Genomic DNA, 13,440 nt, shown 5'->3' on the forward strand with positions numbered 1-13,440 from the left:
GACCGTGCATAACTGGATCAGGAAACACTGACTAGATAATAAATGGACCAATGGCTAACTTAGAAACAAGCAGTATAGGCTTCCTAGCATTCTTAGTTCTGTGTTGATATCAGAAGACAAAATATAGAACACTGTCCAGCAGTTACAGTACAAACCAGAACCCAATTGATAGTTATTAAATGCATAATGGGACTTCCTGTGTAGGATTCTTGGATTTGGCACATTATTGCTTAAGTTGATTATTACACTTCATTTTTTCCCTTTTCAGTGTAAAAAAAAAAAAACATACTTAAAACTTGGAAAGAAAAATAGGGGTGTGTATGTATGTATATACATTCGATGTATGTAATTCAACAAAAAAATGACTAGTCAATTTAATATCCTAAAGCATTTCAAGCATGCCATGCCTTTTTAAATCATTACAGATTTAAAATACTGATTGTAAAAATCTAGATTTTCTCTTAAAATGGGAAAAAAACACTATTGGAGTACAAATCTCTCCAGAAATGTGTATTAAGCTTAGTATGAATATAGTGCCCCCCATTCTGCAATTGATCTTTGTTATTTTACAAATTTTATTCACTATGAGTCAGATTACTAAATTCTATTTGTGGAGAGTCTCTTATATTGGTTAAATAGTGTTTTTGTAGTGTGTTTATCATTGCTTTAGAAATAACAGTATAACAGATTTTGGCTCCTTTTCAAGAACTAAAGTTTCTCAGAAGTTCACTATGTTCTAGATTGTGTTTTCTCTACCAGTATATTTGATCTGGATTCTTACAGCTAATTTAGATATTTAGGTCATGGCAAAATTAAAATACTTGGAAGAGAAATGGAGTTTTCTTTTTGGTCACTTGCCTTTAGTTGGTTAATTTTTGTTGTAAGATGCCTTTTAAAAGCAGTCATTTTAGGTATGTCAGGAAACCAACTGTGTAGAAATGCATTTTATTTACTAAAGCCGTTTTTCTAGTCAAACAGCTTGTTTCAGATTGTAGAAATCCTTTGGCAGTAATTTTATCTAATTTTGTTTGTAGTCCAGTTACAACGCAGGGATCACAACAAACTCAGCCGCCCCAGAAGCACTATGGCATTACCTCTCCTATCAGCTTAGCAGCCCCCAAGGAGACTGACTGCCTGCTTACACAAAAACTAATTGAGACTCTGAAGCCCTTTGGGGTTTTTGAAGAGGAAGAGGAACTGCAGCGCAGGTGAATACACAGATACATATTTTTCTTTTAATTTATAATTTTTTATCAGTGTAATAAACTAATTTTGAGACATTGTCTAAGAATTATTCTCTGAAATCTTTTTCAGACAAGAATGATGCTTAGAAAAAAACCTTTTTTTCTACATAGAATTCTATTCCCAAAAAAGGGGTTTTGATGCTTTTTTTGCTTATTAAAGTACAGAATTGTCAATAGGGGAATGCTTACTCAGCCAAAGGAATGCCTTATCCAGTTTAACAGTGCCTACATACAGTTAACTACTATGTGCTTACTTTCTGATAACTTAAAAACTGGTTAAAATTTAGGGAGCAACCTATTGAGAACTGATTTTCATTTTTAATTAGTAATGAAACCACTTGATACTTGATTGATATTTGCTCTATCAACAGGATTTTAATTTTGGGAAAATTAAATAACCTGGTAAAAGAGTGGATACGAGAAATCAGTGAAAGCAAGGTAAGATGACTTATTTGTATATGAAATAATTTGCCAACTGAATACCAGCAGTCTTAAGTAAGCTCTTCCTTTTTGAGTGGATTTAGAGTCTTGAACGCAAAGTCCGTTGTAGACTATTGATAACAGGACTTCTATTTTGAATGAGTGTGGAACCTTATGTGGGGCTGGATCCTGGGACCCCGAGATCATGACTTGAGCTGAGATCAAGAGTTGGCCCCTCAGCTGACTGTGCCACCCAGGAGCCCCACGAATGAAATGTTAAAAAGGAAATTTTCTTTGAGATGAGCAGCAGATGTCCAGATTGAAGTATTTGGTACTCATTTATCGAATCTAGTGTTTCCTTAACCTTCTATAGGAAATACAACTTCATTTTAATGGCATTTTTAAAATGTTTAAAACAATAGTCAAGTAGACAAAGCCAGAACTTAGATTTATTCAATATGAAACGTGAATACTGCCTCATCAGTGGTCTTGTTTCGGGTACTTAGTAAGTTTCTTTAACCAGTAATTCTTGATACAATTCTTCCTGCTGGCTTTACTGAGCATAAGAATTTGTGTTTGGATGAATGAAATTAATGCTCATTCCTGTTTACATTTATTGGTGTCCTTTTCTTTATAGCGTAACTGCAAGTAGTAAGTTGGTTAGGGAAGGGAATGACATTAGGCTTCATAAGTTTTGATCCTTTGTGTCTGCATTTTGTAGAGAATTTCTTCCTCAGCTACTTAGTTTTAAGACTTGATACAGGATTTCTTGATGTTGACACTGTTGATATTTTGGGATCAGATAAGTCTTTTTTTCGGGTGCTATGCTGTGTATTGTAAGATGTTAAGCAAAACACAACCCTGGCCCCTTTTTCCTAGATAGACTCTGTCTGCCCCCTGTGTCTCCAAATTATGACCAAAAATATCTCCAGACACTGCCCTATATTCCTGGAGGAGTGGAATCATCCCTGGTTGAAAACCAGTGATTTAATATACAGTTCCAATTAATTTTTACAGTATTTGGGGGAGAAGTTACATAAAATTTGAATTTTACTGGGATCCCTGGGTGGCGCAGCAGTTTAGCGCCTGCCTTTGGCCCAGGGCGCGATCCTGGAGACCCGGGATCGAATCCCACATCGGGCTCCCGGTGCATGGAGCCTGCTTCTCCCTCTGCCTGTGTCTCTGCCTCTCTCTCTCTCTCTGTGACTATCATAAAAAAAAAAAAAAAAAAAAAAAAAAAAAGCAGGCACTTAAAAATGCTAAAGGAAAACTGTACCTGGCATAAAAATCATATCCCTTCACTGGAAAATAAATAACATTAGGCCTTGAGAAGATCAGCCTTTAAAAAAAAAAAAAAAAAAATTTGAATTTTACTTCAGTTGTCTCATTTGTTGTCTAACAGTCTGAGACTTAAAAAAAGATTTTTGCAATTTAAAATATTTTGTTATGACCTGAATTAAAGAATCTTAATTTATAGGTTACAGTTGTTGAGATGGCTGTAAAACATACTAATGTCTAAAAGTGTCTAATACAACAGCCATTAATAACATGTGGCTAATTTCAGCTTAACTGAACTAAAATTACTATCCGTTCCTCAGCCAGCCTAGCTATAATAGGTGTGTGTGTGTGTGTGTGTATTTTTATTTATTTACTCATTTATTTCATACTGTAGTGGCTATTATATTGGATAGTTTGTTAGAGCACGCTTATCCAAAAGACTGTTTTACTAGAGAAGTCTGTAGATCATTGTTTTCAGGTTGTTTCTTTTTAACTCCCGGTGTAGGCCTATTTCAGCAACATCTTATTGTCTTAATTTAAATAACCAGGCCAACTTTGTAAGTGAGGTTTTTAGATTTCTAAATGTAGGAAGACAGATGTTTTTTATGTATATAGATATGGTCCTTTTTCTATAAGTGATGATTAAATAGGCCCTTAAAAAAACAAGAGGAGTCCCTGAATCATTACAATTTATTTTTAAGGTTTTGGGAATATGAAGTAACACTTTGATTTATGTTACTTGGGGGAGGTGAGGAGTGATTGGTATTTTGATACTGAATAAGACTTTACTGAGGAATTAGAAAGTGAAGAGAAACATTGACCAAGCACACATTAAAATTGTTTTTTGTTTGGACAGGTATCATCCTAATCACCAGTGGCATTAAGTACTCACCATAGTACTTTACAGTAGTACCAGGGTCAGGAAGATGATTTTTAAATGCTTTCCTTTCTCCTTTTTTTTGGTGTTTGTACTCTAAGACACTATCAGTAAGTTTTAGTTCGGTTCGAAGTCATCCCACCAAAACCTTTTGGAATCTAAACTATTATGTAGCAGTATTGGCCTTAAAGTCACTTTTGATATGGTAAAATTACATCTAATGTAGTATGGAATATTCAGTATAATCTTAATGTAATTTTTTAAGCAATCAGAATATGTTTTTGTTATATTTTAACATTCATGATATGTGCAGCATCTTGGTCACGAATAAAATCTGCTTGTAACATTGCTTGTATGGAACCACATGTTCTCCCGTACACTAGACCTCTTTTATAGCAGTTTCCAGGAATGCGGCAAAATTCTAAAATGGTATGGGTCACTAGAAATTGCTTGAATTTCAAAGTTGGTTGATATATGAAGACCTGGTATTTGGTAGAGCTTATGGAGTTTGTTTACCTTTCATAAGTTTGCACTGAATTCTTTTTTTTTTATTATTATTATACAATGCTACTTGAAATAGTTTCTTTTGTGCTCCACTGACAAAATACCCATATTTTGTTTAAACAGAATCTTCCGCAATCTGTAATTGAAAATGTTGGAGGAAAAATTTTTACATTTGGATCTTACAGATTAGGAGTACATACAAAAGGTAAATACTGTTTTAATTATTTTGGAGGAATACTTTTTTTAGTTCCTAAAAATCGTAATGACACGTTCATTTAAATTACTTGTGGTGTATCATACAGCTTAGGTTTGCATGGAAGGTAGAGTACTTCAAGGAGCTTAAAATTGGTTAAGAAGATAAAAAAAAATGCCTTCTAAACCTTCACTGTCTAATACGGTATTAAGTAAATTAAACATCAGTTCTGTACAGCATAGGAAATATAGTCCATAGTATTGTAAGGATGTTATATAGTAAGAGGTGGTAACTACACTTAGAGTGGTGAGCAGAGCATAATGTATAGACTTGTGGAATCACTGTGTTTTACACCTGAGGCTCATGTAACATTGTATGTCAGCTATACTTTAATTTAAGTAGTAAATTCAGTTCCTCAATAGAAGTAGATACGTTTTCAGTGTCGATCAGTAATGTTAGCTAATGGCTACTGTGCTGCAGAGTGCAGAGAGAGAACTTTTTTCTCCATTGGAGAGTTCTTTTGGACAGGGCTACTTTCTGTATCATTTCCTCTCCCTGAAGAATATCAAGTCTGGAAATCAGAAAAAGTGAATGAAAGCTTTTTCTAAAGACCTGTGGATCTTCTTTTCCCCATCCTTGTTTTTTTTTTGTTTTTTTTAGTAGTTGTAAAATATAGTTGAGCAAAAACCAAACCACGACAGTGTCTGCAGCTGTTGGTGATCACTGTCCATATTTTCTGGCTTACACTTGTACTATTTTATGCAAATACATGGTGAAAATGTTATCATGGCAGAGAACATTTACTGGATTCTTTCTGGGCACTGAGCTGATAAGAAGCTTTTGGTCTTTATTATCTTATTTATTACTATCTTATTTATTACTCAGTTCTCTTATTCTAATGTAACAAAAAGATGTGTGAGACTTAAGAGAGGCAGTAGGCTTAAACAGTTTCTCCCAGCCATCTCTTGGCAGAACTAGGATTCTTCGACCATAAACCACCAGCTTCTATGTTAAAAGGCTCTGCCAGGATAGTGTTCTCTTTTTTCTGGCATCCTTCCTTCTCCCCATGTCCCACTGCTCTGTGCCAGCTGCAGTTAGTGCATTTATTCTTGATGTATCCTGTGCACTCTATGCCTTTCTCCCTTTCACGTACATGCTAAATATACAGCCTTCAGAGTAGTGCCTTAGCTCTTGGGTCTTCTAGGGAAACGACTGTGTTGACCTGATTCCACATTGATTCTTTTATGATCTCAGTTATTGATTTAAGTCATCTTTGTCATGTTCCCCCTAGGTGTACTCAGTGCTGGCCTCCTTTCAAGCACTAAATTAGTAACAAATATCTTACCATGGTCTGCCTCTTTGGATTTTTGCCAGTAATCCTTTTTTGGAGTTTATTCTGTAGGTCCCACTTAGGGGCCAGATAGAGGCCTGTGAGCACTACTTACATAATGTGTGGAAGAAAACGGTTTTTGTTTGGTTGATTTGGTTTGCTAATGAACATGGTCATAACCAATGACATCAAGATGTTGGGTGTATTCTTGAATAGTTCCCTCACTTTAACATAAAAGTCTCATCTGAGTCCCCTTTCTTTGACTCCCAGGTCACCTGGGCCACTACAAATATAGGATGCTGCAGGAAAAAAGATAGCTTAACAATTAGGATCATGTTTTTCCTCTACTGACCAGTAATGTTTTTTAAGGGGAAGGGCACATTTTTAGAGGCTCACCAGCATAATGTTAACAGATTCTCAACATCAAGTACTGCCATAATATGCAAAATAATTTTCTTGTAATAGTAATTAGTGGTTGATGGGCTTAATTTTTTTTAGGTGCCGATATTGATGCGTTGTGTGTTGCACCAAGACATGTTGATCGAAGTGACTTTTTCACCTCATTCTATGATAAGTTGAAATTACAGGAAGAAGTAAAAGATTTAAGAGTGCGTAAATGTTTGGGGTGAAAGGGGAGGAATTATGAAAATTAGTGAAATTCAGCGAATTTTATGCTATAGACATCATTTATTGAACTCTTGCAATTTACCAGATCCTTTCAAGTGCTTAACACATATGCTTGCATTTCACTCTTTACAAGCCTGAAATAAATTTCATCTCACAGAGTTAGGAAATTAGGCAAACAAAATAAATATTAAGCAATGTGGCCACAATCACATCTGAGTGGCTGAAATTGAGGTTTTGAACCTAGATTTGTCTGATTTAAGAGCCTAGAGTCTTACAGCCAGCTGCTGAGAACCTAGTCTATGTCAGGCATTATGCTAAATTATGTTTAAACAATTTCAAAAGTCTCATTCACTTCGAAGTACTAAAACTAGTATAGGTCTAATCTATAGTTTCAGAGACACTGAACTTACTTAATTTTCTTACAGGCTGTTGAAGAGGCATTTGTACCAGTTATCAAACTGTGTTTTGATGGGATAGAGGTAAGGTATAATTCAAATAGACAGTTCTTGGTATGTGTAATGTTGATTGATGTAGGTTAAAAAATGATTTTAATTGGTGAGTTGATGTGATAGAAAGAATTAAGTTTTTTTCAATAGAAGTGACTCCCTATTCTTTGTAGAATATCAGTTCTAGTCTTTTAGTTTTACTTTTTCAGAGAGAGGGAGGGGGAAGGGAGAGAGAGAATACTAAGCAGGCTCCACACTGGGCTTGGTCTCATGACCCCGAGATCATGACCTGGGCCAAAATCAAGAGTTGGATGTTTAACCACCTGAGCCACCCAGGTGCCACACTTTTAGTGTTGGATTTTTTTTTTAAGATATTTTATTTATTTTAGAGAGAGACATGCTGGGGGCAGGGGCAGAGGGAGAGAATCTCAGACTCCTCACTGAGTTTGGAACCCAATGTGAGGCTCGAGCCCATGAGCATGAGATCATGACGTGAGGTCAAGAGTGAGGATCATCTGACTGAGCCACCCAGAAGCCCTTTAGTCTTTTTTCAAAGAGCCTCATGGAAAAAACAAAAAAACAAAAATAAAAACAAAAAAACCCCAAAGAGCCTCATGAAATTAAGAGCCAACATATAGACCATGAAACATTAACTAAGAAATGCTGCTACAAAATGGTTTATTTGGTAGGTTTTCCATTTACAAATTGATATACTTTTAGTCTTCTTAAGGCAATAACAACATATTTTTACAAAGGGAACTTTGCCTTGACTTCATTTAAATTAAGTATTTAAGAAGTTGAGAGGAAACTGACCTGTTAGTGTGCTGAGGTATTTTCTGATAGGGGATGATTTAGGAGTTCGGATTCTTGAGGTGAATTTATTTCTGCTGTTCTCTACATTTACAGTGAAGGCAGTTGGAACAAAGCTGATAGGACAGTGAAGCAACTTCAGTTATTAACATAACTTCTGTCATATATAATGGTGCTGGAAAGTCACTGATAGTGAAGATTATAAAATTTTGGAAACTGGGAGAATAATATGTCACTGTTAGGCAAAAAAGACCACTTCTATAATTGTTGCATAAAGATGCCCAGATCTGTCTTAAAAAGTTGAATATGAATGATTAACCTTAATTAAGTAGACACAAAATGCTAAACTTAGTAAAGGTTTGTCAAGTTCAGGTAGATTTTGCTGTCAATGTTTAAATAAATATAAAATTAAATATTTATATACTTAATAATCTGTAAGGTATCAATGTCCTGCTTTCCCTACAAGAACATTACCAAAGAAGAGGGGGTTGTTTTTTTGTGGAAGATCCACAAAAAAAAAAAAAAAAAGTGTGAACTTTTCAGGATGCAGATGAAAAGTCAGATGTTTACTTGAAATAAAATAACACTATCTTAGGGAATGTCTTTACCTTCGAACATTTTAAGCATTTTATATTAACTTGGAATGGCAATCTCTGTCGACTTGCTTTTTGAGTTGCCAGTTTTTGAAGGCACATAATCTTTATTTCTGTTTAAATTGGGGGAGCTACTGGACTTAGGAATCTGTTTCATTGGAACATTAATGCTATACCACAAGTTAATTACTTATAAAAGTGTACAGCTGTTTTTCTTATAAAAGTGTACACCTATTATGTAGGTGCAGGTTTAAATGAGTTTTCACAATAAGCTCTTTTAAAATACTGCCTTCTAAAGTGATCTTCTAAGTAGAAGGCTTACTTCTGGTAGCATCCAAAGTTTTGGAACCATGAAATCCTACCCTCGGGAATAATGACCAAATCCATGCTAAGTTTCTTCACACTGTCACCTTTCCTTGGGGAAAAAAAAAAAAAAAAAAGGAGGGGTGCCTGTGTGGTTCAGCTGGTTAAGCATCAGACTCTTGGTCAGGAGTTTGGGTCCTGCATTGGGCTCTGTAATGGGCGTGGAGCCCACTTAAAAAAAGTGAGGGGAGGTATTTTGGTCAGTTGCATTCTATAAGCCTTCAGAATTTGTAGTGTTTATTTTTTGTTTTGTTTCTATTTAGTCAAAGCTAAGTTGGGGAAACCTACTGTAATGTTATAGATATGTAAGTTCTTAAATATAAGGAGCCCCCTTTTTCCTGGGAGGTATATTTGGGCTAAATATAAGAATGTTGGCCTTATAGTTGGGGCACCTTTAATATATAATCAATTCCAGTTTATATAGATGGAGGACTAAACAGTTAATTTTAAATAGTCTTGCAGTAGATGCATTAATAAATTTAGTATAGCCAGTAGATACATTAATAAACTTAGTAAATCAAAATTAGTAAGCATAATTAAAGTGATAAGTAAGTATTCAAGTTCTCTTGAATAGTTCCATGTTTTGACATCTGACTAAAATACCTATGATATGAATTAATGGACTTTGGAGTTCTGGAGGCATTGTCATGTTTGTAGTTGATGAGAAGATCCTGGCTTAAAAGAGTATTAAGTATTTTCTTTGTTAAAGAAATGCCTTAAAATAGTTTGATGGATATGGAATATTAACTTCTCTTTTTGTTTTAGATTGATATTTTGTTTGCAAGATTAGCACTGCAGACGATTCCAGAAGACTTGGACTTACGAGACGATAGTCTGCTTAAGAATTTAGATATAAGATGCATAAGAAGTCTTAACGGTATGTTAAAAATAAAACCCACTTCCATTTGCATAGTAGCAGTTTTTGTCAAATATGAAATAGATTATGGAACCTTTTATAGCCATGCTGTTTACTAATAGTGAGTTAAATAAAATATGCTTTACTTAATAGACTGCAGAGGAGTATGTGGTAATTTATCTTACTAGTATCTTGCACTGTTATTTCTTTTGTTTCTGGGACATTTAAAGACATTTATGCTTTATTAGGTGCTTTATTAGGTTTCACTGCATTACCCTGTGGTCATGATATTCTTTGTAACCTTTTCAACTGTTGTGTTTAAAGGGGTTACTTTTGAACACCTTCATATTTACTTTGCTGTTGCCATGCTCTCAAAGAACAATTCTTGCAAACTTAAGTGGATTAAACCATTGTCAATGTGTCTGGACTGGAAGAAGTCTTAATTACATGATGAGATGAGATTAGGCAGATTACAGATTCTTTGGTTTATAGTAATGCGTGTGATAGGAGATAAGAGTTTTATTTGCCTTTTTTATTGAATTAATATTACTGTTTCTATGAAATAAGTTTTTGAGTTTGACATCAATCTTAGAAAATTGAAGAAAAACATTATTAAACTTTGATGATTTAATGTTCTGTTTTTTCCACTCCCTGTTAATCAGGTTGCAGGGTAACCGATGAAATTTTACATCTAGTACCAAACATTGACAACTTCAGGTTAACTCTGAGAGCTATCAAACTGTGGGCCAAACGTGAGTTCAGAATTTGTTGGCTAGCTTATTAAAAATGTTTCAACTTTTGTTCAGCACTAACTCTTCTTTTTGCTTTTCCCTTATCAACAGGCCACAACATCTATTCCAATATATTAGGTTTCCTCGGTGGTGTTTCCTGGGCTATGCTAGTAGCAAGAACTTGCCAGCTTTATCCAAATGCAATAGCATCAACTCTTGTACATAAATTTTTCTTGGTATTTTCTAAATGGTATGTGTTTAGATTATATTAAAATAAAATTGATTGTAGACACTGAAGTTTAGTCTTATTTCTATGACATTTCTGCAGCTGGTTTCAGATTCAAATTTTAGTTCATGATGTAGCCATTTAGGTAGCCTTGGGGAGATCATGTGTATAAAATGGCAAACCTGAATTCCTTTCCTTTCCCTTCCCTTTTCCCAGGATAGTAAGGCAGGTGCTTTTTTGTGCTTCCTTATCCTCTAAATAAACCCTGAATTTTAGCTGTCATTTCTGCTAAAATCCAGTGAATTGATACCAGTTTCAGGAAGGTGGATAAAACTTACATATACCACTTCTTTTACTCTTTGGATTTTTCTAAATCTATAGGTCATTAGTTTCTTGGAATTGTTTTTGTTTTTTTTTGTTTTTTTTTTTTTTTTTGCTTTCAGCTGCCCATTTATCTTTGGTAAAATATTAAAAATGTACTTGTATGTATAAAAAACTTTTAAGAAGAACTACAGATGTGTAAAAAAAAATAGCAGAGTGTCCTCCTTTTGAGATTAGTCATTAACCCAGAAGAGCTTTTTTTTTTTTAAGCTTCCTCATTTCAGCATACTCATATTTGTCAATTATTTCCTTTAAGAAAAGTAAGATGAATTATTTCCAATTCATATTAGTTGCCTTGGTTAAAAGGTTAGGTTTTTTTTTTATTTTTAATTAAATTGATCTTCGAGATTTGTCTTCCCACTCTATACCTGCCAACCTTGTACCTTCTCCCTCTGCAAAAATAGTTCTTTTTTAGTTTTTTAATACAAATTTAAGTTGGAAATTTTATAATTTAGAACTGTGCCACATTTTTCAGTACACATGCTGTTATTTGCAGGATAGCACTTAATCATACATGATCAGTTTTGGTGAGATTGACTAAAGAATGTCAGAATTTCTGTAATGCTACACATACATAGAAAATAATATTTCTAAGAACTTAAGCTCTATACTAAGGATGGCAAATATTTTCCAGCTTTTGATCTCTTCCATAAAGGACTGAGGTAGCTACATCCTAGATCGCGTCTTGAAAACAATGTATTCACATCACAAAGTTTCATCACACATACCCATGTTAGGACCTTTAAGTCATGAGATAAAATTTTCCTAAATCAAATTCTGTAATTACTCCTATTCTTCTGCTTAAATGAGTTAACTTTTTCACCCTCAATTGTCTTTGGAAATAGCTAGTATAAGGATTGGACTTTTGTTTTTTAAGAGAAATTTATTTTGTTGGAAGGTTGAGGTGAACACATCAGATGTCTTGGGATAGTACTTTTTTTTTACTTAAATAGTGCTTTATCAGTTCTTCAGAGGCAGAGAAGATGTTTGACTTACCAGCCTGAGAAAGCTACCAAATGGTTTAAGTTAATTTCATAGTTAGAGTCTTGAGTAGTCTTAACCTCAAAAGATAGGAATAAAAGATTTATATATATCAAGAGGGCAAAATGAATGAAGAAGGATCACATTCACAAATGCTGTATGTTTAACAAAATACGTTTAGTTGGTAATATCCAATAGTCTTATCAAGTGCTACAATCTTTTTAAACAGGGAATGGCCAAATCCAGTGCTATTGAAACAGCCTGAAGAATGCAATCTTAATTTGCCTGTATGGGACCCAAGGGTTAGTGTATTATTTTTTCCCCTACAAATTCGCACTGTGCAATAACAAGTAAAAATCATCTGCATAATCTTCAGGGAGACTTCCATCCTTTTATGTATGAGTAGACATGTCCGTATTACACTTTCTTTTAGATAACCTCGACTATAATTGTCCTCTGATGTGAGAAGCATAATTATGTACCCTGTAAACTCCATTTAATTGTACATAGTTTATAATATCAAGTTCACTAACATTTTAATTCTATATAGAACTACCTTGTAAGTCAAAGTTGTGTGGGCATTTGTGCTTAAAAAAAAAAAAAATAAAAGGATACTCAAAATCCCTGTATTTTTTTATTTGATCTAAATATTCTGTTAAAATTGGGTTGTAGTAGGAAAACTGTTTAATGTTTACATGTGGCAGATAACTTCTAAGCAATATCACTCTGATTACTATGATGTAATTGTAAAAATTGGTTTGGATATTTCAGATTACAAAAACCTGGTTGGGATAAAAGAAGAGCTTCTGTTCTGCTTTTTGGGAAGTTATGACCTTTACTGCTTACTCAGTTTAAGTGTTAACAACATGCACTTTATTAATTGATAAAAGAAATATAGGTTCCAATAAGGCTTTTAGGTCTATAAAGGTCTATTTTTCTACATTAATTTGCTATCTTATGACAACATCGAAAATAATGTCAGTTTTTAAGTCTGTTAATTACATCAAGCTATTTTCAAGTTTTCCAAACCTCAGGCATTTAATTTTGGAGGAATGTGAATTTACAGTTCCCTTCATGGAAATATGTCACTAACCATTAGTATACAGAGTAAGATTAAGTTATTCAGTCATTCCATTTTTTCCTAAAATGATAGCAACATGGATAATATAGCCTCAGCATGTGTCAAGAAGCTTATACTTCCAATAGGTTAATGGTATATTAAAAACCATGTTTCCATCTTGTTTAAAATTTGTTTTGCACAGAACACTATTTAGTATGACATTTCTGAAAAGTGTAATTGTGTGTGCATCCCCATTTCTGTTGAAAAAAGAAAAACTGAACATCAACAGATGCCCAACTAGAACCTTTTTTGCTTGACAGGCACACTATTTTCTAGTAAGCTTGCCAAAATAGTCATGCCCAAATGCTCAAAGCAAATCTTTAGTTTAGACCAAATCTCTGATTCTATGAAGAATTCCTATAAAAACTGTCTCCTTACATGGTTTTTCTTTCTCAACTCCCAGCTATGAATGAACTAAAATTTAATCATTGGTTCAGTTTAACAAGGGGTAAAAAGTCCA

At 34.1% G+C, this 13,440-nt stretch overlaps 1 protein-coding gene across 9 annotated transcripts in view; it reads left to right on the forward strand.

Annotated features, from left to right (window-relative positions):
- Positions 1 to 13,440, forward strand: part of PAPOLA (poly(A) polymerase alpha) — a 53,279-nt gene that overhangs the window by 9,976 nt on the left and 29,863 nt on the right. For 6 of the 9 annotated variants that reach the window (XM_072839849.1, XM_072839851.1, XM_072839853.1 and 3 more), the window contains exons 1-10: positions 871 to 911; positions 1,035 to 1,208; positions 1,616 to 1,682; positions 4,447 to 4,528; positions 6,345 to 6,454; positions 6,899 to 6,952; positions 9,451 to 9,562; positions 10,204 to 10,293; positions 10,384 to 10,522; positions 12,090 to 12,162. In XM_072839849.1, coding sequence (XP_072695950.1) covers positions 886 to 911; positions 1,035 to 1,208; positions 1,616 to 1,682; positions 4,447 to 4,528; positions 6,345 to 6,454; positions 6,899 to 6,952; positions 9,451 to 9,562; positions 10,204 to 10,293; positions 10,384 to 10,522; positions 12,090 to 12,162 — 927 coding nt within the window. In that variant the 5' untranslated portion in view covers positions 871 to 885. Of the gene's footprint in view, positions 1 to 870; positions 912 to 1,034; positions 1,209 to 1,615; positions 1,683 to 4,446; positions 4,529 to 6,344; positions 6,455 to 6,898; positions 6,953 to 9,450; positions 9,563 to 10,203; positions 10,294 to 10,383; positions 10,523 to 12,089; positions 12,163 to 13,440 lie in introns of those variants that run through there. The other 3 variants (XM_072839857.1, XM_072839856.1, XM_072839858.1) reach the window with 2 other exon arrangements.

Source organism: Canis lupus, chromosome 9 (genome assembly GCF_048164855.1).
Source record: "Canis lupus baileyi chromosome 9, mCanLup2.hap1, whole genome shotgun sequence".
NCBI lineage: Eukaryota > Metazoa > Chordata > Mammalia > Carnivora > Canidae > Canis > Canis lupus.